This window comes from Musa acuminata, chromosome BXJ3-4 (assembly GCF_036884655.1).
Source record: "Musa acuminata AAA Group cultivar baxijiao chromosome BXJ3-4, Cavendish_Baxijiao_AAA, whole genome shotgun sequence".
In the NCBI taxonomy this organism is placed as follows: Eukaryota; Viridiplantae; Streptophyta; class Magnoliopsida; order Zingiberales; family Musaceae; genus Musa; species Musa acuminata.
In genome coordinates this window covers 33,638,112-33,662,498 of record NC_088352.1, presented here as the reverse complement: position 1 = coordinate 33,662,498, position 24,387 = coordinate 33,638,112, and the positions used below count along the sequence as shown (strand labels likewise).

Below are 24,387 nucleotides of genomic sequence, written 5' to 3'. Positions count from 1 at the left end.
AATCAAAGAAACTATAAGATAATTCATCCATTGAAATACCACACAACAAGGCCTAGTGTCAACGATATCAAATGCAACAATATAATGAGAAGCAGGCAGCTTAGAATGAAACAATTTTTAGCAAAAACAAGCCACACGCGGAACAGTTGCAGTCAGATTTACATGCCTCTGTTCTTGACATCGAAACAACTATCTTATTTGAAGCCAAATGTCACTATGACTTCTTGTGAGGTATTGAAAATATTCTCCATATTACATATTATCACCATCACGATACCTCAATCCCTTTCTATCCTACTCATTATCAACATCGTGTTGCTCATCTTACATTTCTTTCTCAACCACTATTTGAGTATAAGCAACAAGAACCCGCATCACAACTTCTGAAAGAAAACTGATTATACACAAAGACATGGTTCCTGATATATTTACACGTTCGGTACACATGTATGTGTGTTTACTGGTGTGGTAAAATTGGGATGCCCAAGTAGAAGACACAGCAACAGGTTATTTGCCTATGAAACCTTAATAGATTCACTTGTATGAGAAGGAAATCCATTCGTGCTCTAGTGCTTCTCTTGCTGTTGGTCTCCGGCTAGGGTTTATTTGGAGTAAGTAAGAAAGGAAATCAATAAACTTGGCATCACAATCTTGCAGTTGATGTGACAATGAGGACCTCTCTGGTATTAGATACTCTTCTTGGTCAGTTTCCTGTGAAAGATTTGGCAATAGAAAAAGAAATAAATAGTTTTAATAAAGCAAATCAGAATTTGTATGTTTCAGAGTACATAAAATGGCAAGTGAGAATTCACATCAACAATTGGTTGCAATTCCTTGAGAAGCAAAAACGAAGATGCTTATCATACATTGTTTGAAACTGATTTGTGTCAACCAACATAATACAGGCATTTGATGGTGAATTAAAAAAAAAAAAGAAATCATTCACCAAGACTTCACATGAAAAATCTTACAACTGGTAGTTTGGCATACTAAATTTTTTGTCACAAAATAGTATTTCTCATATGAAACTTCTACAAGCAAATTTCTATTCAGCATGTTGATAGTTGAAATGGCATGAAAAACATTAAAACTATAAAAGTTTGTATATTGCAGATAACACCCAATGCACTTGCGATGCAATCATAAACAAGCAGGGAACTGGAGGGCATTTGACCAACGTGTGACGCCACCAGTTTGATTTTGTAGGAAAGAGATATTGAGTGTTCTGCCACCACAAGATGGTTTGTAGAACATCTAGCATCTAAAACCTATACAAATTTCCTCCACTTGTACTATGCTAGTTGAACCAAACAAGTCTACAGCTATCAGATGCTCCACCTTAAGTAACATTTAACAATTTGAGTGACTAAAAGAAATTATGAAGGTCCTCCAATCAGATGTATGGAGATGCAATTATCACAAATCTAAGGCCAAGTACCAAAAGAAGAGATTTCTGTAACTATCCTGATGTGCATTTAAGTTCGATCATTATTCACTGCTCACCTTCTTCAATATCATTATGTACCCAAGAAAGGTATTTTGGCACCTACACATCGGATCTCCTTCATGGGAATGTCCGATCTTTAATTTCATTAATTCCCTTTTTTTCTCTTTTTTTTCAAATTATATTTTATTAATTTGCTTTTTTTTCTCATAGTCTCAGATAAATCCAGTGAATCGCATCGATGTATATAGGTTTCAGCTACTTTTTGTCATCCTTGGTAACAAATTCTGATATACGTTCCAACCTTGATACCACCAGGAGAGAGTGAAATTAGCCAAACCAGGGTTGTATATATGTATTATGTAGTATGTACACATGTACATAGCAGGTATAATTCACTTCCGTAGAATATACTAGTGGCAGACCAAGGGTGATCCTCTACAACTTACAAGGTTGCAAGAAAACAAACTATCCAACAATTGATTTAAGTTTGAGTGAATTAGTGCAAGTAGAAATGCTTATGTCAAAAGTAGGAACAAGAAAGCGACACTAACCTTGTTTCTGTGATAAAGGTCACAATTTTCAGTGAAGTATTTACTAGTTTCGCGACCCAGTGCAAGCATCTCCTCGTCAATAGGACCAAGTATCCCAATAATGCGAGCAAGTATCATGGTGACTGAGTCATTTGGAAATAGCACCTGATGTAGCAGAGAAGTTCTAGATCATAGCCTGTTCTGTGTACACTGATATAGTTTAAGCATGAAAAATTATAAGATGTTTCCTAGCAGCTCGCAAAAAAGTATAGGTTTCTCTGAAAAAAATTCTCAAGGAATTATTCATATATTCAGCACATTAATGAATAATGATTTAGCAAACTATCTAGTAGGGGAAAACATGGAAAATAATGCTAAATTAAAACATTGAGCACTAGGTGTGTGTTATCAATTTAATCTGTCAATTTGTTAGACATTAACAACTTGTCCCGGACCAGCAGTTTTGAGCTTCTTGCAGTTGAAGATATCTGTGTGTTTAACAATCTTTGACAGTCATATACCTAGAATTGATTGGAAAAGCTAGATTGCAGGACTTATATTTACAAAGAAAGATGTTTAGATGCTTTTGAGTCTACCATTTACAATTAGAACTTTCTTAGCTAATTACTAAACAGCAATTAAGATTTAAGTGAATTAGAATTTAGGCATAATGATTCAGGGTCTTTTTCTTAACAAAATGCTTAATAATGAGATAGAAAAGGTTTACAAAACATTGTGGGTAGATGATAGAAAAAACACTACCAAATGGTACAGTTGTTTCAGAAGAAAAGGTTTTTTTGGGACCTAAGGTCCACATTTAGGTAAAGATATCACATGTGATATCGCCTGTATTAGTTCCTTGACAACAGGTCTTTTACCTAGCTATGATCAGATGTTGGCATCATGGTACTAAATATCACCTGTATCAGTCCATAGATGTATTTATCAGTCTGACAATGAACAATACACGGTACTAAATAATAGTAAATATCGCCTGTATCAGTCCATATATGGTACTAGACAGCTTTTCTCTTGCCTTGCGCTCCCTCATCTTCCTCATGCCACATGATGCCTAACATTTCTCCACCGGCCAGCCCGTCCGCCCCATACTCCTCTACTTCCTCTTCCATGCCTACTCCTTCACTACTACTCCCATCCATCTCCTTTTCTTCTTCTCTTTTTCCTCCTCTTCCTCCTCTCGGTACTGCCTAGCATATTAGTATACTGTGCACCATTCCATAAATTTTTTAACCATGATCAGTATTATTTGAAATAAAAATAAATAAAAAAATTCAGATTAAATGATTTTTTTTTATTTCAACCCATCTTTTACTCTTCAAAGGCCTCCATAAACCTTAGTTTTCTCCTATGCATATATGCCTTGGGTATTGACCTCCTAATTTGCAGCATTAATCCCTTTTCTTCGTTACACAATGAAATCTATATTGAGGACCGAACAAAGAAGCTTAAAACAAGAATGTCTTTCTGACTTAAAAAGATTCTTATAAACAAGATTCTGCATTCCGAAGCCAATTACCTGCGGCAGAAGTCAGATAATTTACATCCTTAATAAATGGTGTAGAAAGCTAGTTCAGAAGCAACTAAATAAAGAGGGCAGCTCTCAACGATATAAAAAAGTAAAAATCATTTTCTAGTTCTTGTTAAAAAAGCATATTTTATAGATTTAAAACTAGAAATATAGGATCCAAACTTACATCACCAGTTTGAAGCTCAGCAAGGATGCAGCCTAGAGACCAGATATCAATCTTCTGATCATATGGGAGACCTAGGATAACTTCAGGGGCCCTATAAGAACGAGACTGTACATATAAGCATAAGTTGTCTGTCTCGAAGCAACTGCTTCCGAGGTCAATAACCTTGATTTCACATCTGCTATAACTCTTGATAAGAATATTCTCAGGCTTCAGATCACAATGAATTATCCTCAAATTGTGCAGGTACTCCAAAGCCTCTAGACATTGTCGAGCTATAGCCTGTAACAGAAGGATAATTCAATGTAATCCGTCATTGAAAAAAATATAACTAATAATAAAAATGAGAGTTATTTAGATTCAAAAATGCTAATGACAACCTTAAGAGAAAAAAGGTGTTCCGATATTCACAAGTTCAGTCCTTGACCACATTTTGTCTTGAAATTGCTTGAATGAGGAGGATGTTAGTGACAGAAGGTATGGATTCTATGGTATTAATTCTATTATGCTATTAGACGAAACGACTGAAAGATGAAAACTATTTCAATTGCAGCAGATGCTAATTGTGCTTCCGGCATCATCATTAATTTCCATATGCTCCCTAATTATCATTAAATAGCTCAACACATTTTTCATGAACTATGATGAGTCAATCACATACCTGTATTCTAGGCAATGTATAATACACTTGACCACCAGATTCATGATTGTACTTCTGAAATTCATACAGGTTAGCTCGTAGCAACTCCGTGACAATGAAAAGATGTTCCTGTAGCATTTTAATTGTGTGATGTAAGGATACATTCTTTATCAACTAGAACCAGGACATTATCATTATATGCTATTTCTTAAAAGTTGCAATCAGTTTTGACAAAAAAAGAACACATCCATAAACAAAATACCAAGAAAATACAAGAAACAACTCATAAATGGTGGAGAAAGCACATCTTTATTGCTCGAAAGTTTTGGATATTTGAATACATATTTGGAGAATATATGAAAGAAAATACATAATAATGTCTTCAAAATATTAGAGGGGGAAGAGATTTTTCCCACCCAATCACTAGAAATAATCATTCTTACTTTTTAAGATCAAAACTCAAAAGTCACTAAGTTGATACATATTAATATAATACTATTCAAATATGAATTTTAAGTAATGATGTAATAGTATGGACTTTTCACCAATGTAGCATCCTCAAAAGGAATTTATTGAGGATAGGTTGGGCTGGCATGTGGTAGCTATCTGACTCTTGCAGCAGACTCTTAGCTTACTGGACTAGCATTACTTTATGGTTTCTGTTCTACTGCAATTGGGGTCTCATTGTGTGAAGAGCTTGGTTTTTGGAGTCCAATATGTTTCAGGTCTAGATGAGAATCCGGAGAGCAAACAAGAGAATACAACCATTCATCTCAGTGCTTGGCATGATCCTTACACATACTTTGCCTTGCATGCACTTATGGATAAGAAGAACCTTCTTTGCTGCAATAACTTTATATAGAGAAGTTTAAGGACTCCCATATTTTGGAATAAATATGACATGTTTACTCCCTTGCATCTGTTACCACTAAAATCATTTGTTACTTATTCGTATTACAAAGCCTCCTATTGTCATCATTTACAGCCTCTACATGACTTTATGCTGCCCTTGCAAGTGAGAAATGAACTGAAGCTTCCAGTGCTAATCAAAACTCGTTTTTGTTCCACCTCCACTGTGATGGATGTCATGTCATTTATCTAAATTCTTTATGAGTTACAGATTTAACTGAATGAGATGGTCACTGGCAGTCTGTAATGCTTGCAATGCAGATCAAGTAAGATCATCTATGACAACAGAGTAATATGACATAGAGAACACACTGTTGATCAATCATCAGCATTAGCTACAAAGCAAATATAAACCAATGATCTGTACTGAATGAAGGGATTGAACAATGCTCAATGCAGATCAAGTAAAATCATCTATGGAAACAGATTGATTTGACATAAGAGTAAACCCCATCAATCAATCTGCAGCATTAGCTAAAAGGAAATATAAACTAATGATCTGTACTGAATCAAGAGACTGAAAACGATACCTAGAAGGAACAAGGAAAAACAAGCGTTTGACATTGTACCGGTGATAACATATACAAAACAAAAAATGCATACCTGATGATAGAAGTAGTCATAAAGGCGTAATAGATGGCGTTCATCAGAAGGATCATGCTTATTAACAAATTTGAGGAGTTTAATTTCATCCAAACTCTGGTCAAAAAAATCCTTATCGTTCTTTATTATTTTAAGGCACACATCTATGCCTGTATGAAGATCACGTGCCTGGACAACATCGCTAAATGCAGCTGAACCAAGATATTCCATGATATAATATCTGCCTGCTATAACTGAATTCAAAACTATTGACAAATCTTTATTTTCTTCAAAACCAGTCCTGCAGTTGATTGCAAATAATATGTCAGCACAATGATTTTGTTTAATTTGTTTTCGCAAAAAGTTCCAAGAGGAAGTTGTGGATCTAAACCTGTTTTTCCGATGAACTATTCTCAAGTCAAATACTTCCATCTCATCCTCACAAGAATTATAAAGTTGAAGCTCATCATCCATACCATCTTCTCCTTCAAGGCCAACAGCTCTAGAGTCCTCCAAGTCTCTACCAATTGTCCCATAATCCCCAAATCCATAAGGATAATTAACATCTTGTTTGGAAGCCTCCTCTTCAGATGGTGGCATACTATAAGATTCCTTTTGTAACTCTTCATCATCCATCTTGTTTACGAAGATTAGATTTCTGTTACATGAATCTCCTCTGAGATCTTTATTGTGTGTGGGATCATAGTCTGCATTCAAAGACAAACATCAATGAGGATGATACTTCAAAAGTGCAACCACAAGTCACCATGGAACAGAAAAGAAATAAAAATCGTCCAGAATACATTCAGATGATCAATCTGAGAGACTACGGAGTAGTTCTCACAGGACAAAAAAAGCAATGTTCTCTGATCGAGGTGCAGCAAAATTCAGGCATGCCAGAAGCACTGAACGGTAACAGCCTCATTAAAATGCAGACCAGTATAAATCATCTTTAAAGTTGTTACTCAGGAATTATATAATGAAACAAAACCAAGTCAAATAGGGAAGGAAGTTCCATTGTTCATGACCATGGTCTACTGATATGAGAGAATGGTCACCTTATAAAGGTGAAATGAAAACACAAGAAGACCATAGGAGACAGCACGATGAAGATCTTATACACGAGTCTTACAATAAACTGCAAATGAATAAAAGAGGAAAGCTCAGATCAAAGTCCACTGGTACAAGCAACTTTATTCGAGTTAGACAGAGAAATCAATCATCATGCTTGTTTAAGCGATAAATAAAGCTTCTTAATTCACCAATAAAGAGGATTACAAGTGATAAATAGAAGACTTACTCAAGCGGTTGCTATCATCAGCTGCATTATTGTCAAAAATCTGCAATTCCTTGTCCGGCAGACCTGATTCTGAGCATTCCTTGTCTTCTACTGGATTTCCATTGTGAAAGAAATCATGCTCCAGAACAGTTTCAGGCCGCTCATTTACCCTTATTGACTGGAACTCATCCCCCCCACATTCATCCAACATCTCCGTATGATCATCCAATATCTGATAGCGGCCATAAATAGCGGAGCTCGAGCTCCTGATCATGTCGGCAACCTCTCCATTGTCATGCATCTTTGATCCACGGCAGCAATCACAAATAGGGAATGGACAACTGTAAATCTCAACACAGCCCTCGCAACCTTCATCATCATGATCACTCGATGCAAAACCATAAGTAGCTCGCTTCTTGAACTGCTCCTTACCCTCTGTAGACAGGATGAACTTGTCCTGGCTATGCGATCGGCCAGGGTCACTCATCACGAGGAAGGGATCATTGTGACACCCTCCATACTGGTCGTCGTACCAGTAGTTGTTGTATTCTCGGGCGGTCCCAAATTCTGAATGCTGATCAGTTGACTCGTCATCCGATCTAGCCCGAGCGGGTGACCAGACTCCATAGGGATTCAAAAGCTCTGTTCCAAGAAATCCAAGTAAACGGAAAGGGCAGAATGACCAAAACTCGATTCAAGATTTAATCTTTAGCGAGTTGTCCAACAAAAAGATGGCCTTTTTTTAACAGTTTCCAATTGCCATTTTCTTTCTTAGGAAATCGACAAATTGGTGAAAAGGAATAAGAAAAAAAAGAAGGGTACTCGCTGAACAAAAAGGAGTGGTTTTCTAATTCCAGATATCATTAAGTTCTTGGTAAAAGATTCGGCTCTCTTATCGAGAGGCCATCCCAAACAGCACGTCGGAGGGCGAGGTAAGGTGGAGCAAATCATTCCCTGTGAAAGGAAAGGGAGACAACGGGCACCGAGATCAAGAAACGACCCACGTACCGGAAGGGGACGAAGCAAGGCTGACGAACGCGTCGGAGGAGCTCGAGGTGGCGCTGGGAGGTGCGCCCTCTCCGGTGCCGCCGCTGCCACGGGACTGCGGCGACAGCCTCAGAGGCGGCAGCCCGGATCCGACGTCGAGGTCAAGGTCGGTGGCGCCGTCGGGGGCGCAGCGGGAGAGGAGGTCGTCGCGGAGGGCGGAGGCGGCGGCGGAGAAGCCGCGTGCCGTCAGGAAGGCGATCACGTCCTCCACCCGCGGCGCCTCCATGGACGATGGCACTCGAAGCCGCGGAAGTATCCAAGCCGCATGCTACCTTCGAAGCGAAGAGGAGGAGGAGGAGGAGGAGGGAGGACCGGGTGGGTGGACAAGCGACCAAAGTCGAGCGGCGGGCCCCTCTCTGAGCGGGGGGATCGCCACGGTGGCCGACATCCCCTGCACCTCATGTTGCAGCGTTGGCGGGTCCAACCCTCCCTCTGATTCCCAAGTATGGAAGGGTTCATGATCCGCCGCCACGTGTGCGTCTAGCACCGATAGCTGCAATCCGCATTGCTGGGGATCCGATTCCCTCGAGCGTCCATTGGCGGGGGCGGGCCCTGCATGCGGTGAGGCGGGGAAGGGTGAGTTGGTGGGGACGGGGTCTATTCTTTTTTTGTCCCAAAAAACGGAAAACCAAAACTCACCCTCTTGCTGACCCAACTTGTGACCAGCTGAGGGAGCGACGGTGCCATGTTTTGGGCCCCGCGGAGCCTCTCTCGAATTCTATGGATTCACCGTAACCAAACGGAGCGTGGAATTGTTGTCGCGGGCTTTTCCCAGCCGCTGATACTTCGCTTTCCATCTGATGCTCAACCGTCGTCTCCGCGTGGTCCGGTCACCGCCCGGTGCCACACGCAACCCACACGATATATATATATATATATCGTGATCTCTTTTGCCACATAAACAAAAGTGAAATCCTTCAGAAATAATAACATACATAGTCTTTTGCCATCATTATTATTTTATTTGCCAAAAGGATATTTATTTTCATAAATGGAAAAGCTATTATTTTCATAAACTGTGCGCTGGATTTCTTCGTTATTAGTCGAACATTTGTCATGTCTTTTGAGGAAACAACACCTTTTCGTGTTACGGTGGATGTTACATCTTACCAATCTAAGGACAAGTCAAGATCAAAGATAGAAAAGCATGAGCTTGCTAGGAATTCAGTGTGATCCAGCGATCAACATAATCTTCTTCTAAATCTTTCATTATTCAATCAAATTGACGGTGGTAAAAATGACACTTGCTGTCTACGCAATACTCATAAAGTTTCCGTCTTCTGAACCACGCTGCAATGCGTGTCATGATCCAAAGATCTGAACTGGCACCCAATGGACTTGGACATCAAATCTAATAGACATTATTATCTTTGTCCTCGGGAATCCAAAAAGGGCATCTTCTTTCATCCTCGTAGATTTTAGGTGACGGCAGAAGCTGGTGCGTCGTCGGATTTGCATGAAAGAAAGGATGACTGTGTTCTTAGGGATAAGCCTCGCTCTGCTGATGATTCTGTATCACCTTGTGTTGTTTCATCCATAAACCCACCAGCCACGGGAGCACGCCCCTGCAAACATCATGATTCCTTGTGGGTCATCATGTGTTGCGTTGCGCGAGGGAACAGTTTGACTCCGAGAAGAGCTTAGCTATCTATCTATGTGAGAGAAGCATCGGCTTCCGGTTACATAGAACAGCTGGTTTAGCTGCTTTCATTGCCGTGTCAGGAGACACTTCTGAAGGGAAAGGAGTCCGCAAGGATGGATTCACTGGCTTCTTTTTCTAGTTTTGAGTAGGAATTATGTCGATAAATAGTGTGCAAACTCATATCGACGGTGTCTCGCTCTTGGAGAGAGAAGAAGATCTGAGAAAGAGAGACACCTTTTCCCCACCCATAGAGAAAAGTGAAAGAGAGAAAAAGACGATGATACATAAAGGAAGAACTTTTCGGTGCTTTTTATTTTGTACCATCCATCTATCTATCTATCTATCTCTTAGATTTCCGGTGACCTTTTTTAGTGTGACTATTTTGAATGAGCTCGTTGGTGCGGGGATTAATTTCCTTCACGAACGATGCTATCATAAAGAAGATGGACCTTTCTTCTTACACATGTTCTATTTCTGAATCCATGGTTAATGTTGCAGAGTCCAATGTCTTTTTTTAGATTAACTGTAGTTCCTCATTTATAAGCTAGTGGATAAACTTATTGTAACTTTACATATTATTGTTATTGTTCACTTGTTAATTATTTTAAGAAAGATGTGGTTGGTGAATTACAAGGCATTTTCAATCTTCCCATTATGTATCATTGTGTAAATCTAAGAAGAATTATTCAAGAATAAGATCATCAAAAAAATAACTTGTGTTCTCCTAAGTAAAGAATAATGGGTAGTCTTATTTTCGGAATCGATGATTTTGATTTTCTAGAAACAGAATCGGAATTGACGATTCCAGTTTTGGTACCAATTTGAATCGATAATTTTTTTAATTAAAATTTATAATATAATTTTTTTATAATTTTATTTTTTAAATTTTAAAAATGGATTATACCTATAAAATAATGAGTGTAATGATATAAAAAATGATATTAAATTGAGTGAAATTGTAAATTTTAATCGCTTCCGATGTTGAACCATTTGATCGTCCCTTCCGTTGATATGTCGAATACAAAGTCATTATCTTTGCGGATTATCTATTAGTTCGATTTAGTCGTCTTTTGTCCAATTATTAATATATGTTTGAACTTTAATTAATTCAAGGGTCATGTTCAATCTAATTTCATCTTAGATACGTCCTTCTATGTTATAAGCTTGCTTCGTAACGATCATCGATACTAGAATAACTATCATCTTACGATCATCGTCAAAATTGAAAATCTTATTGTATATCATGCCACTATTTCAAAATAGGAAACTATGTCCTCGTAGTGCTGTCACTAAGCTCAAAGAAATTGTTAGATATATATCAAGCTTTGAGTTTGAGCTTGATGATCTCTCTGTTTTTTTTATTTAATACTTTGTATTGACAGTTTTTTCTCCCTAAGATTTTACTGTCCTTGCTAACTTGATCCATAGATTAAAAAGGTTTCAGAGGTATCGTTTTATATACTATAGTTAGCACTATAATTGTCATATAATTTAATGAATAATCTTTTAATTTCTCTAATTTTATCATCAATATTAGCATCTACTCCTGAACTTTCATAATAAATAATTAAATAATCACTTAAGCCATCTAATCTAGTACGAGAATCAAAAACACACAATTTTTTTTTTTTTTGCATAGTCTAATCAATATTAATCCAATGACTAGTAATTCACATGTGGAAGTGCATTCGCTAGTGATCGCTTAAAATATCAGCACAAATAAAAGCTCAAAAAAATATTTTATAATTATTTTTTATAAAGATGATGTAAAGTGTTGGTAAGAGTGATTTGAGGAACTCATTGAGCGATGAGATTCAAAACCTCTCGACAATAATCAACAAAACTTACTTTTCAACTAAAACTAAAATATAAATATTCAACGAAAATTTTAATGCTTCATAATTTTTTTCAACATAAAAATAAAAGGTGAGATTAATAGGGTACCCAAAAATTTATATTTTTTTTTCCATACCAACTTGTGTTGAATATTTCATCACAATATGCTTTCAAAAAAATTCATATCCCCCTACTTAAATTTAAAATTTTGGCTACAGTAGTTGCATATGATATATATAGAGGTATCGGTGTTTTGGATATTCTTGAAATACATCCTAAAGATGTTTGACTTGACTTTGATCATCGTATTTATTTTCTTTTGGCATGTACTCAATATTGATGTGTTGGCTTTCCTAAGTTATCATTATTGGGTTTTCTAAAGCCTCCTTGGTGGCAAAGCGGTGGGTTTCACTTACCATCGAAATCGGTAGAGAGCCTAACAGCTTAGGAGAGAGTATGAGAGCTTAGCAACATTCAAAGAATGCCTAATCAAATGTGTGAGGAAGCAGTTTGGGAAGGTAGTTTTAGGATTTTAGGATTTTTTTTTCTTAAAATATCTCAAAAATGGATTGTTATTTAGCTATTAAAAGGGGCAAATCAATTTTTTTTTTTTTTCATATTGTTTATATTTTATAAATTATAAAATGATCAAAATATCTCTAAAAATAATCGTTAATATGACTATTGTGATAGAGAGAGATACTGATCATTTGTCCCTCCATAGAGCGTTGGGCCAAGCGTTGACGAGACTGTTGGGCTAACCGTTTGAGCCCAACGATAGGTCAAAAGCTCTATTTTATTATATTATTATTTAAAAAAATTAAATAACCACCTTTTGTTTGATTTTTAATTTGATTTAAAATTGATAAACTATGGAAACCAGTTCGATCTGATCAAATTCAATTTAGATGTCATGTCTCATGTTGAATCTCAAAACAAGGACGACTAGATGTCAGGTCTCATCTCCTGTCCGATCACAAAAGTTCTTTTATTGCTGCTGATCATCAGCAGATTGTCAAATAATTTTATGCAAATATATTGATAATTGAACCATCTGATAAATCTCATATTTGAATCCATCGCCATATACGTTATTTAATATAATAAAAATTTCTTTTGTGTGTGTTTTTAACTGAACCATAATTGTCAAGAAAACCAACCTACAACACCTAATAATCATATGAAAGGGCACAGAGAGTACGATGGCCTGATTCGCCATTGAAGCTTTGATTATGTACGATGCTTTGGAATGAAAAAGTACTTTCGATTCCCTAAACCAGCAAACATCTCAGTAGGATTCTTAAGCAACCACGGAGGCACTCAGAATGGATATTGCGCATGCATCTGGTTTACAGCAAACTCTTTTTATGGTACAATATATTTCCACAGCAAATACAACCCACTGTATCTATCAGACAGTGGCACGTCTATCATGGCGGTGGAGGGAGAAGTGATTACATAGTGGAGCAAATCAAATAAGAGTCCATCAAACCTTTTTGCCCACCCAAGATAATTAAGATTGAAAAATATTTTGTGCATGGAGGACCCGTTCTCAACTCTACAAATAAGCAGATGACATCTAGCTATTCTTTTTTTTATTCATTGCTCAAATTTAAGGATCCATCCATCATTAGTCTGACACTTTAGACTACTATTGAAACTTCCTCTTGAATGGTGCCATGAAGCCTTCCTCCAATCTGCTCCAGTTTTCATTATCACCACAAATTCATCGTAGCTGATCCGGCCATCCTGCCATTATACAAAAAGATTTGCTTGTTGGTGATCAAAGAGACTACCAGCGTAGCATCGAGAGAAGGAAGAGATCACTACCTTGTCAGTATCAACCTCGTACAAGATATCATTGGCCAATCCCGTGCTATCAGGGGCTCCATCTTCCTCTAGTGCGTCACGAAGTTCCTCTGATTCAATAAATCCATTCCCATCTTTGTCAAAATAGGAGAAGGCCCTTCTGAGATGCTCATCGTTTGTCATTCTTTGTAAATGAAGAGAAACAGCTACAAAATCTCCATAATCTAGGGTTCCTTTTCCCTTGGTATCGATCTGTTTGGCAAATTTGAATAATTAGATTCTGCAGTATGTTGTTCACTGCCAAGCAAAAAACATATCAGATATATACAAAAGAATCAACCTACTAGGCGCATAGTATATAGATAACCCTTTCTTATCATTAAGCATGTCGCCAAGCAAATAAAGTAGCTTGTGATCTCATTTCCTTGTACATCAGATGTACTGTGATCTATGATTCCGCTGAAGATTTTTTCAATAAAACAATGGAAAGCAATAATGAGCAGAAAAGGACGACATGGATATGCAATCAATGAGATCCTTCAATTTGATCCATTATTCAAGGCTTCCAAGTATAACTTAAAACAAAAGAAAGTATTTGTCATCATCGATAACTTTAAGATAAGAGCATAACAACAGCCATAAAAGGTAAACCGGATCTACCATTTAAGAAAAGCACTAAAAGAGTTCCCACATCATTTGGATATACATGAAGGTCGTTCCACTGATTTTATTTCCTGATTATATAGGGATGAACTAGAATCTATATAACCTCTATAGGCTTGTATCTCTTTAGCCTTTGGTAAATAAGTAAATTAATATTGAAATATAAGTGTATACCTAAACTATCATTAAGCAGGGAAGGAACTAGGAACACGGCAATCTCTCAAATATTTGAAGAGAAAATTAAGGATCCAAAGCATGAAAAAAGAAGTAATTTACCATTAGCCTTCTATCCAGAAGCTATTTTCACAGACATCAGTATGGTGCAAGATTTTCGCAACATAAAATTTGGTAATTAAATCAGCGATGAACCCTCTTTTAAAGTATTACAAATTCAAGGAATGCCATATCGTGTACCGGATCCATACCGGTCAATGACTGACCGGTAGGTACTAGTGCTTCGAAGACGAAGAAGAAGAAGAAAAAGAGGAAGGAAGAAGAGGAAGTGGTGGAGGAAGAAGAAGGCGCAAGAGAAAAGAAGAGGAATCAGTGGAGGAAGAGGAAGGCGCAAAAGGAAGGAAGAAGCGGAGGCGGTGGACGCATACCGACAGGTACGTGATGGGAATGGCATCAAATAGTAGGAGCGAACAACAGTTGCAGCAGCCAAGGTTCCATGCTCCCCACAAGAAGAGTTGGGCCCTAATCCCTTATATTGCAGCTGTTGTCACCCTAATCCCTTTGCCACATATACAGAACCTCCTAGATCATAATTTTCTGGAAATTAACAAATAAATTTTTTTTCCAAAAATTCTTCCTAGGTTCTGGTTCTGTATACTTGTATTAACAATTAATCTAAAAGAAAATTTTCTTGCAAAACAAACCTACACAGAAAACAAAGATTAATGGTGGAAACTTATCAATTTCAAACAATTTTCCTAAAGAAGAAAGAGAAAAGATGTTCCTCCATGATCTGAAACTTCATTGCTGATCATAAGATAGAACTAAGCCAAGCTTGACGGATGGGTTCACCAGGGCACTTAAGCCAGTCCCAAACTGTAATCAAGCCAAGCTCAAGAAGCTCAGAAATATCTCCTCGAGGGTTCCTAATAACCACAGGACACCCAGAGTTTATGCTTTGAGTTAAGCAAGTCAGTAGAACACAGTTAATGGATGAAATGCTTATAACTATGGTCCTTTTGTCTAAACAATAAATAGTTACAAGTTAAGTTTTGAGCATTTTGATGGAAATTGATTAGAACACAACGCGTTCAGCCTAGACATCCCAAAATACAAATTTCAAGCCTAGACATAAGGTTGTGGTGCTGCACCATCTTATCAAATCAAATACAATTTTCCAAAGAGGTCTTTCATACTTAACTTTGCCCATAAAATACATGAAGATTGTAAGATCTCATAGATATGTGAAATAGACTTACAGCTTCAATAAGCATCTGCATTTCAGACTCCACAAGGTGCGAATCAAACTTAGGAAGCCCAGCTTTAAGCTCATCATGGGAAATGATGCCATCATTATCAGTGTCCATCATCCTAAACATCTCTTTAATATCCTCAGCTTCTTCGATGGACAAGTGATCAGCAATAACCTAATCAAAAGTCAATCAAAATTAATATACACTCGGGTTTCCAAAAACATTTGGAATAGTTAACCAAGATTAATATAGTGCATCGAACCATCAAAGCTCTTCTTTTGAATCCATTCATCCTTGAAAACTGTTTGAGCCTTGACTTGACAACATTACCAAGAGGTATATTTGGAGCTTTCTTAGTGTTTTGAATCCAAGGATGTTCTGCAAGAAGAAATAAACATCTAAGAACAAATTCAACATAATCTGGATGAAAACAAAATTTTTGCAGAGGGGCAGTCCTTGTATGTACAATACAAGATCAGGATTTCAAAATACAGAAAAAGAAAATCATTCCAGTTAATTCCTATGATCTCAAATTTGTCAATACCAATGACATCACATATTCCTTCTAGATAATATAAGCAATCAAAAGCCAATGCAATAAAACAGATAGAAGAATCTAACAAATTATCTTGATAATTGTGGAAGCAAAATTTTATAAAACCTTGTACTAACTGGATAATGACTTTATTAATGCGTAAGCAAGAAAACACAATGTACCATACCAAGAACTTGCTTTGCAGTTAATCGTAACTTGGGGTCAGGTTCCAACATCTGTTGAACCAAATTCTTAGCACTTTCTGAAACACTAGGCCATGGTTGACATTCAAAATCTATAACTCCCCGAAGAATGGCTTGTGCAACACCTTGTTCAGTTTCTACAATTCAAACGTTATATTTCTAATTAGAAAGAAAATTTATATGCAGAATTAATAAGGTACAAGCAAAATTTACTTATAAATAGTAGATTTTATATTACAGAATGAAGTATTAAAAATATTCAGTAACATCGGACGGATTCATTATTAAGGAGCTTACCAGCCCAAAATGGAGGAACTCCACATAGGAGGATGTAGAGAATAACTCCAGCACTCCATATATCGATTTCTGGTCCATAACTCCGCTTTAGAACTTCAGGAGCCATGTAATATGGGCTTCCAACTATCTCAGAAAACTTTTCACCTGGAATGGACAAAGAGAAACAATACAAACTACCCATTGCATTAAATTAAAATGAGAAGGAAACATGTAAGAATTTGTTAGAAAACCGTACATAAAAAGACTTCATGCTTTTAGCAATCTATGAACTCTCAGCTCCAGATGGAACAACTATCTGATGACAAATAAAGTTATAATTTTTAACAAGAATCAACAGCATTAATCAGAGTGATAGATATAAAGCTTAGTAGTATTAGCATATATAGAGTACTCTGGAAAATAATGGCTATTAGGCACATCAATATAATTTATTACCTAATAGAACCATCATTCAGACAAATGGAGATGAATTATATGATGAATTGTCGATCGCCCAGCCATTGTGCTTTTTACACTCATACACCATCCACCTATGTCACATCACTGAAAGAGACAAAGTCTCACCCCAACAAATCTGCCACACTAGCCACAAATAGAGGCCACTCACGGTTACTGAAGATGCCGACTATAAAATGGAGGCAAGAGCACAATTTTACAGGTCTGATCCTCTCTCATCCTTCCCCTATCCACCTCGAGATTATTAACGTGGAAGTCCAAGGGATGTATCAAAAAACCCTCCCGACATCAGTCTTCGTGCAGGAAAGAGGCCTACAGCAACTTGGTATCACATCAGGAGCACTCGATACTCAAAGACAATGTTGGTTTTTCCTTGTGCAAGTCAGGCTCAGACCAAGTCGGGCTGGTCATTCCTCTCGAATGTGACCACCGACATCAGGAGATAACCTACACACCTACACTCATAATCTTTCACAGGTATACAACTAACCCTCTCATTTGAGCTTATAAAGGTATCCAAGAAGTCTTAGGTGGTTAAGCCTGCTCCTCAACAAAACCATGCTCATCTTCATTTTTCAATAACTTCTTCAATCCACGCTAGTACTTTCATACCCAAGAAACAAATTTGATTCATTTCCAAATGTATCTCTTTGTCATGAGGAGTAATAGATTGCAAAGAAAGCCCAATCCACCCTCTGAAAATGAAACTAAATAGCTGACTTTTCAATTAATATACTTTTCTTTATTCTCTAAATTTAAGTGTACATTATATCCACAACAGGTGGGGCTCTCAATAAGTTATGCCAAACCTCAAAAAGAAAAAAGGGCCAAAGAAGTAAGTTTGGATTTTTCAAGTGCCAATTTTAGGACTGGAAGTCAAATTCCTCCGACTAGTCAAATCAAAGTTATTGTAGGAGTGCTTCATAGAGTAGTCAGTTTGGGCTCTTGTAGCACACAATCACAACTAGCAACTAAAAGAAAAAAGTTAAGGACAAAGGCTGCAAAACTGTGTTCAAAATCATAGCAACAGAAAACCTGAAAAGGAGAGTAGACCATGATAAAACAAGGAATTATTGGGAGTGATAAGTGCGACTGAGAAGGCAACAATCTGCAACATCAAAGGATAATACAAAAAAGTCAATTAGATTGTTATGGAAATGTGCAATAGGTGGCTCATTGAACCCAAATCAGCACAAAAGACCTAAAAACAAAAAAGATGGCATTTTATAGAAAAGGCATTTCATGATAGTAATGCCATCAGAGATGCCTCTTAACCGGACTAATCAACAAAACATAACTGAATAAGTCAATACACAATTATATAACTGCGTATTGTAGCTTGGACATTTTGAACGTTCTTTCCATTAGCTATAGATTTACCATGCCATGATGTACGACATCTAGCAACACCAATGCAATAGCCTGGGAGCTTAAAAATACCAAATTCAGTACAGCTATATAGATTCCTAGTAGGAGCATGGAAATTCCAGTTTATGAAACAACTTAGCACTGATAAATTCCTAAACAGAATCAGACGTTTAGCAGAACTCAGCAGCGACGACAAGGTCCAGAAATATGTGTTTGGCAAGTATATCATCACAGTTAACCACAAACAACTTGCAATTTCATCATAAACAGACAGATAGAGCAGAGAAATAGACCCACCAGGCTCGAAGAATATAGACAACCCGAAGTCAATCGCCTTCAACGGTGAGTTATCCTTCTTGTCCACGAACAAAAAGTTCTCCGGCTTGAGGTCGCGATGGATGACCCCGTGTCGGTGGCACAGCTGCACAACCTCAACGATCGTCCTCATGATGGCAGCAGCGGCACGCTCCGAGTAGTGCCCCTTGGCCACAATGCGATCGAAGAGCTCCCCGCCCTCACAGAGCTCCATCACCAAATGCACGGCGCGGTCGTCCTCGCATGCCTCCCTGAGGCTAACGATGCTGGGGCTCTTCGGCACGTGCCGCATTATGGCCACCTCCCGCCGCACGTCCTCCACGTCCACCGCCGTCCGCAGCTTCCGCTTGGAGATCGACTTGCACGCGAAGAGCTCCCTGGTGTTCCGATCGATACAAAGGTAGGTGACGCCGAAATCCCCACGGCCGAGCTCGCGGGCGAGCACATACCTCTCTTCGATCCTGCCGACAGACTTGAACTCGCTTCCTAGAATCGTCATCCTCTCGCGGTGGCCGCCGCCGTTCTGCTGCAGTTGGTGGTTATTATTGAAGCCGGCGTCGGGGAAGGTGGGACACGGCCGTCGACGACCGGCAGCAGACGATCATCCCGCGCTCCGGATCCGATCCCTTTGCTTCCGGAAAGAGATCGAACACCGACGCGGTCGCTAGGGTTTCACATCATATCTCGCATATAATAAATCCAATTTCTTGAGGGGTTGGATTTGGTTAACTTTAGGGGAAAGGGACGGGGAAGCTTTTAGAATGGGAAAGCCGAGAGCCGAGTCTGCCAGAAGTTACCGCGGACGCAGGTGCGACAACATGGAACGCGAGGAACGGCGAAAGGGAAGGAAGGGGAGAAGGAGGAGGACGAGGAGGCTCTTCATAGTGGTCTCCGTCATCATTACGGCAAGTGGAGCCGTTCGGGTTCGACACGTTGACTCACGATCGAACGGAAGGTAAAAGATCCAATAAAAGTAGTGGGGATGGGAGGTCAGTCGATAGCCCTCTTCTGGAGAATTCCAAGCACCGGATGCTTTCTCCCCTCTCCTCTGTGCACTTGTTCTTTACTTGCGGGAGTACACCATCTCCTTCATGATTTCATATTCGATTATGGTCTAACATGTCTCGTACCTCTGAGCTCCGAATCTTGTGCTCGGACCAAAAACAAAGAAACAGATCGGTGTAATGGTAGAGATGATGCTTTGGCGATAAAAAGAGAGTGAGCGCTGTAAATCTTTCATTAGCGCTCAGAATTATGTGCTGCAGATAAGAATTAAAGAATAAAGTAATGTATGGATATAAAGAACAGGTGGTTCACGAACTGCTGTGAGCTACGCGAAGAGAGAGAGAGAGAGAGAGAGAGAGAGAGAGAATCACACACCTTAAGACAAAAGTTAAAAGAGTAGCAGTCGTTTCAATGTCGCAATAATTGAGTAGAGACGGCTACTCTATAAGAGGAGGAGCCCAGTATCTTAGCGCTGAAACCGCAAACGCATCATCGTTTACGTCAGAAGAGGCATCAGCGTGCAAAGGATGGAAGCATGCGATGATGCTGACTGTGTTTCTCCAATCTGCTCAATCGGCTCCAAATACAACGCATGGGCCACAGGAAAACTAAGTCTTCTTTACTTCCTGGAGATGGACGCTATAGGAAATAAATATTTTAACAATAAATACAAATAAAAAAAAAACTCTCGACACATCATGCTCTGTCAGGATAAGGCATCTCTCTGGAACCTGAACCAGCTAGAAATAGTTATATTTGATGTTTTAAGTCATCTTCGATCTCAACCCAATTAAGGAGGCTGCCACTGTAGGATAGATCCTAATCAAAGGCGTTGTCAGGATCATCCTACCTCGGTTCTGATATGAGATAGACGACCTCGATTAGTTTTTTATCAGCTCAGACACCTCAATCTTGTGAACATACAATGGAGAGGATCTGCATAAACAAACATCAATAATTCGTAGAATTCCATATTTGCAAATATCAGTGTGGAAGATTTCGTATTGGCACATGAGAGAGTCCACCTTACCTTCCTCGCAAAATCGTGAAGAATCTATCCTTCCATGGCTTCAGTCAATTGCTGTGAAATGTTACAGATTGGGCTTAAGCTTAGAGATACACCTTACTTCACGAATTAAGGTAACAGTGATTTCAAGGTGGCAAACAATTACATTTTCCAGATCATCACTGCCATCAATTTTTCTGCATTATTCTTCGTAGGCTTCCAAACTTTAAGGCCTCACGTATCACTTGAGTTTGCTACATGAAGAAAATGGCATGTGAAGGATCGTTACTTACCAATAATCGACAAGTTAAAGAAAGAATAATTAAATTGTTAGACACTAGGTATAAAACAATTATCGTGCCTGACAGAGTACTACATTCAATTAGCATCGGGGAACAAAAAGGCTTTCTTATGACATAAAACTTTTAATGTCAATTAATTACTCTGATCCGATGCAGGCATCAAAACCAATAATAAATAGTCTCGGTATGAAGCTGACAGAAGCAGCATTCCAGGATAGAAAAATCATGAACCTGACAAAAGAGACCACCAAATGCGAGGCAGCAAATAAATGAGGAAGCAAATACGTAGCTGGCTTTTACATATGTGACGATAACATATATCATAATTAGAGAAGGTTGTAGATTTCAACACTAAGTCCTAGGGGATTGACAGTTTGATATCTGCAAGTGTAACGAATATTAATTTGTATGGGGTTCAGGTTCAACAATCCATTGACTCAATACCACCTTTCGGATGGAAGTTTTGGTAAAAAGGAAAACTATTGCTAGGAAACAAGCGTGAAACCTAAAAGAAACAACCTCTATTACTTGTAAAAGCAATGAAATTAAAAGTGTGATAGAACACTTATAAATGCATAAGAACACAGGTTATCTTTGGACAACACCTGGGTACTCTCGATAGTTTGCAAAACGCTATTGGTTTTGTCTCCTCATATCTCGTTGCTAGAACCTCCTAAGATTTGGACAACAGGCTTTGGGGGCTTCTCATAGCAGCTGGGTGGAGCTTGATGCAAAGCTTTGGTTACTGGAACTCGAGGAAAAAGATTGCGGTTGGAGGGCAAGACCCTTTTCTGAACTCCTCATCTTTTGACCCTCGACGCAAGCTGAAAGGCTAGAGCCAGCTAGGGCTATTTCTTGGTTTCCGTGGGGTCTTCTTCTTGTTCTTGCCAAAAGTCTCGAAAGAAATTAAGGCTAGCAACACATTGGAAAAGATCTCTATAGTACGGTGGCTCTAGGCAGGAAGAAGGGCTGCAGAACTTGCAAACCTCTTCCTCTCTTTGCCTCCTCCCCCTCTCAGCCTAGGGTCAATTGGCTTCTCAAGAGAAGGCACAACTTGGATTGCTTTAGATGGAGCTATTCTCCTTTTATAGCCGAGGAAGGGATGGAGTCCTAGCTAGGTTAGGGCTAGTTTAGGGCTGGCTTATGAAAGTCCTACTCCTATTAAGAGTTGACGCCACGCTCTCCTCGTGGCTACCCCTATTTGGGTGAGGGCTGCCCTAATCTTAATCCTAGTAGGATTGTGATTAAGCTGAGTGCGCTACTATGTATGATATGGACTTTGCTTGGCCAAATAGGGTTTTGAGGCTTCAAAAGGCCCTTCAATAGGGGTCAACTAGTATGGTTGAGTGTTGTTGAGATTGTCCCTAATCACGACTCCTCCAATTAGGCGATTCATGTCTCGTTGAATCTTACTTTGAGGCATCTTCTCTCTCCATCCAGAGTTGGAGGTTTTGCTTTGGCCCATCAATGTGGTCGGCTTCGGTGCTTAACCATATGTCGTCCACGTGTGCCATTTTGATGTGGTTCACTTTGTTGCTGATCACCATCAACTTGAGGGCTTTGTCGGACTTCTTGGGGCTTCAAACTTGCTGCTACCCCTTTTGGTTTCTCCTCGTCTCTATTGTTGGAGGTGGACTTTGGTTTTTTGCATGCCGAATAAAGAGTCATGAGCTTTCGACAAGCATTCACCGTCCGCTTTGTTGGGTCGATAGATGTCGAATCCTCCGTCGAACCAATCCAATCTCATGTGACGAGGAACTTCCTTCCATCTTTCTAAAGTTATACTTCTGAAGTTGGCGAAAGTAAACAACATCTCGATCCTAAAAGTAGGGGCCCCCAAGGATGAGTTGGCATATATCAAGTGGAACCGCCTCACATGTCACCTCATTGATGAATCCCTTTATGATGACAAAGCATATCATGCATTGTTGGTCAATCTTCGTCTCTACATCATTATGAAGCCATCCAAGAGGATACGGGCGTAGATACAATGTCGTCTCTAGGCCGAGCTTCTTCACCAAGCTCATCGAGATGAAGTTCTTTTAGCACCTGGTATGACCTACGTTATTGGTCAGTCTTCTCTCATGTATGACATGCAATTTTACAGTGTTAATAGAATGAATCACTTCGTTTTGAGAAAGAAGTTTTGCCATCCCCAAAATTCTCTTGGGCCTTTGGGTGGCTCCTTTTAACCTTCTTTGTAGGCTTCTTGTTGTGGGTGTGATTCTTTCTCTTGATCGCCATCACTATGTTATAAGTGATCGAAATATCATATACTTTGAAGAGGCTCAACTCTGTACGAATCTATTCATGGAGGCCGATAGTGTATTTCATCATTGTTGAGTAATCGTTGAGCAAGTTTCCAAGTGCCATCACTTGTCATTGAAACTTAATAGTGTATTCTTACATAGACCGGTCCTAGTCCAATAAGTTTAGTGCAAAGTCATAAAGTTTCTCCAAAGTAATCCAAGTGTCATCAAAAGCTGGACGATCATGCCACTTGATAAGGAAGTGTCGAGTAATGCTAGTAGCAGACATAACAAGGCTGTCATAAAAAATGGCCTCTACGTCATTCTTGTGTTATAGGAGAATTGATGCTTGGGATGATTGTCATCTACAGGAACATCGTTAGACAAAGGAAGCTCAAAAGTATCATGATATTGAGTTAAATCCTCCATATTGAAAACTGGACTAATATTTAAGTCGGAAGACAAATCGAGCATATTTTCATTAGATCCCAAATTTTGGATAATGGGAAAAGAATCAATGGCTCGAGCATGCAACTTTTTGAATGAGTTTTTAGGGGATCTCTCTGGGCGAATGTGAACTAAGACATAATCACCAACTTGAAACTCTTGACTTTTATGATGTGCATTAGCAATATGTTTGTAACTTTCATTATTTACAGTAATTTTGCGTTGAATCTCAACATACAAATCAGGAACATGTTGAGCGAAGGAGTGGGCTGGTTCTAGGGCCCGATAGTCAAGTGGAAGGAGTGTAAGGTCAATGAGGGTGTGAGGAGTACAGTGGAGGATAGTTTGAAATGGGCTTTTTGTGGTGGAGCGATTGACTGAGTTATTGTATGCAAATTTTGTAGTGGGTAAGGTTAAGTCTTAATTTCTAGGTTTCTCCCTAACTAAACATCTAAGAATATTTTCTAAGGAACGGTTAACAACCTTTGATTGCCGATCGGTCTAGATTTGAAAGGTTGAAGAGAAGTTCAATATTGCGCCAAATAGTTTCCACAAAGTTTTCTAAAAGTAGCTAACAAATTTCACATCCTTATCGGATACCATGGTTAAGAGCAAGCCATGTAATTTAACCACTTCTCAAAAGAAAATTTTAACATTGTGAGAGGCATTATTGGTCTTGTT

At 38.7% G+C, this 24,387-nt stretch overlaps 2 protein-coding genes across 3 annotated transcripts; both read right to left on the bottom strand.

Moving 5' to 3' along the window:
* Nucleotides 1-7: 7 nt before the first annotated feature.
* Nucleotides 8-8,444, bottom strand: LOC135634885 (uncharacterized). The gene is made up of 8 exons (XM_065145595.1): nucleotides 8,108-8,444; nucleotides 7,121-7,741; nucleotides 6,212-6,527; nucleotides 5,842-6,121; nucleotides 4,351-4,458; nucleotides 3,693-3,971; nucleotides 1,999-2,142; nucleotides 8-711 (listed from the first exon to the last, which is right to left on the bottom strand). Exons 1-8 carry the CDS (start codon nucleotides 8,370-8,372, stop codon nucleotides 535-537), a joined length of 2,190 nt encoding a protein of 729 aa, XP_065001667.1. The 5' UTR covers nucleotides 8,373-8,444; the 3' UTR covers nucleotides 8-534.
* Nucleotides 8,445-12,950: 4,506 nt separating this feature from the next.
* On the bottom strand, nucleotides 12,951-19,963 carry LOC135636109 (calcium-dependent protein kinase 3-like). Of its 2 annotated transcripts, XM_065147679.1 has the most exons (8): nucleotides 19,147-19,963; nucleotides 18,680-19,074; nucleotides 16,559-16,702; nucleotides 16,246-16,398; nucleotides 15,786-15,901; nucleotides 15,530-15,697; nucleotides 13,455-13,685; nucleotides 12,951-13,373 (listed from the first exon to the last, which is right to left on the bottom strand). In XM_065147679.1, the coding sequence occupies exons 1-8, from the start codon at nucleotides 19,194-19,196 to the stop codon at nucleotides 13,224-13,226; spliced, it is 1,407 nt and encodes a 468-aa protein (XP_065003751.1). In that variant the 5' UTR covers nucleotides 19,197-19,963; the 3' UTR covers nucleotides 12,951-13,223. The 2 variants fall into 2 exon arrangements, with proteins under 2 accessions (XP_065003751.1, XP_065003750.1); XM_065147678.1 differs by having other exon boundaries at nucleotides 18,680-19,959.
* Between the last annotated feature and the right edge of the window lie 4,424 nt (nucleotides 19,964-24,387).

Coding starts and splice junctions, on each gene's coding strand:
- LOC135634885 (XM_065145595.1), bottom strand. CDS start 8,372: ATGGAGGCGCCGCGGGTGGAGGACGTGATCGCCTTCCTGACGGCACGC. Junction 7,742..8,107: donor CCTTGCTTCGTCCCCTTCCG/GTACGTGGGTCG, acceptor TTCTTGGAACAG/AGCTTTTGAATCCCTATGGA. Junction 4,459..5,841: donor ATGACTACTTCTATCATCAG/GTATGCATTTTT, acceptor AAAATGCTACAG/GAACATCTTTTCATTGTCAC.
- LOC135636109 (XM_065147678.1), bottom strand. CDS start 19,196: ATGACGATTCTAGGAAGCGAGTTCAAGTCTGTCGGCAGGATCGAAGAG. Junction 16,399..16,558: donor AGTTCCTCCATTTTGGGCTG/GTAAGCTCCTTA, acceptor TTTGAATTGTAG/AAACTGAACAAGGTGTTGCA. Junction 13,374..13,454: donor ACGAGGTTGATACTGACAAG/GTAGTGATCTCT, acceptor GTATAATGGCAG/GATGGCCGGATCAGCTACGA.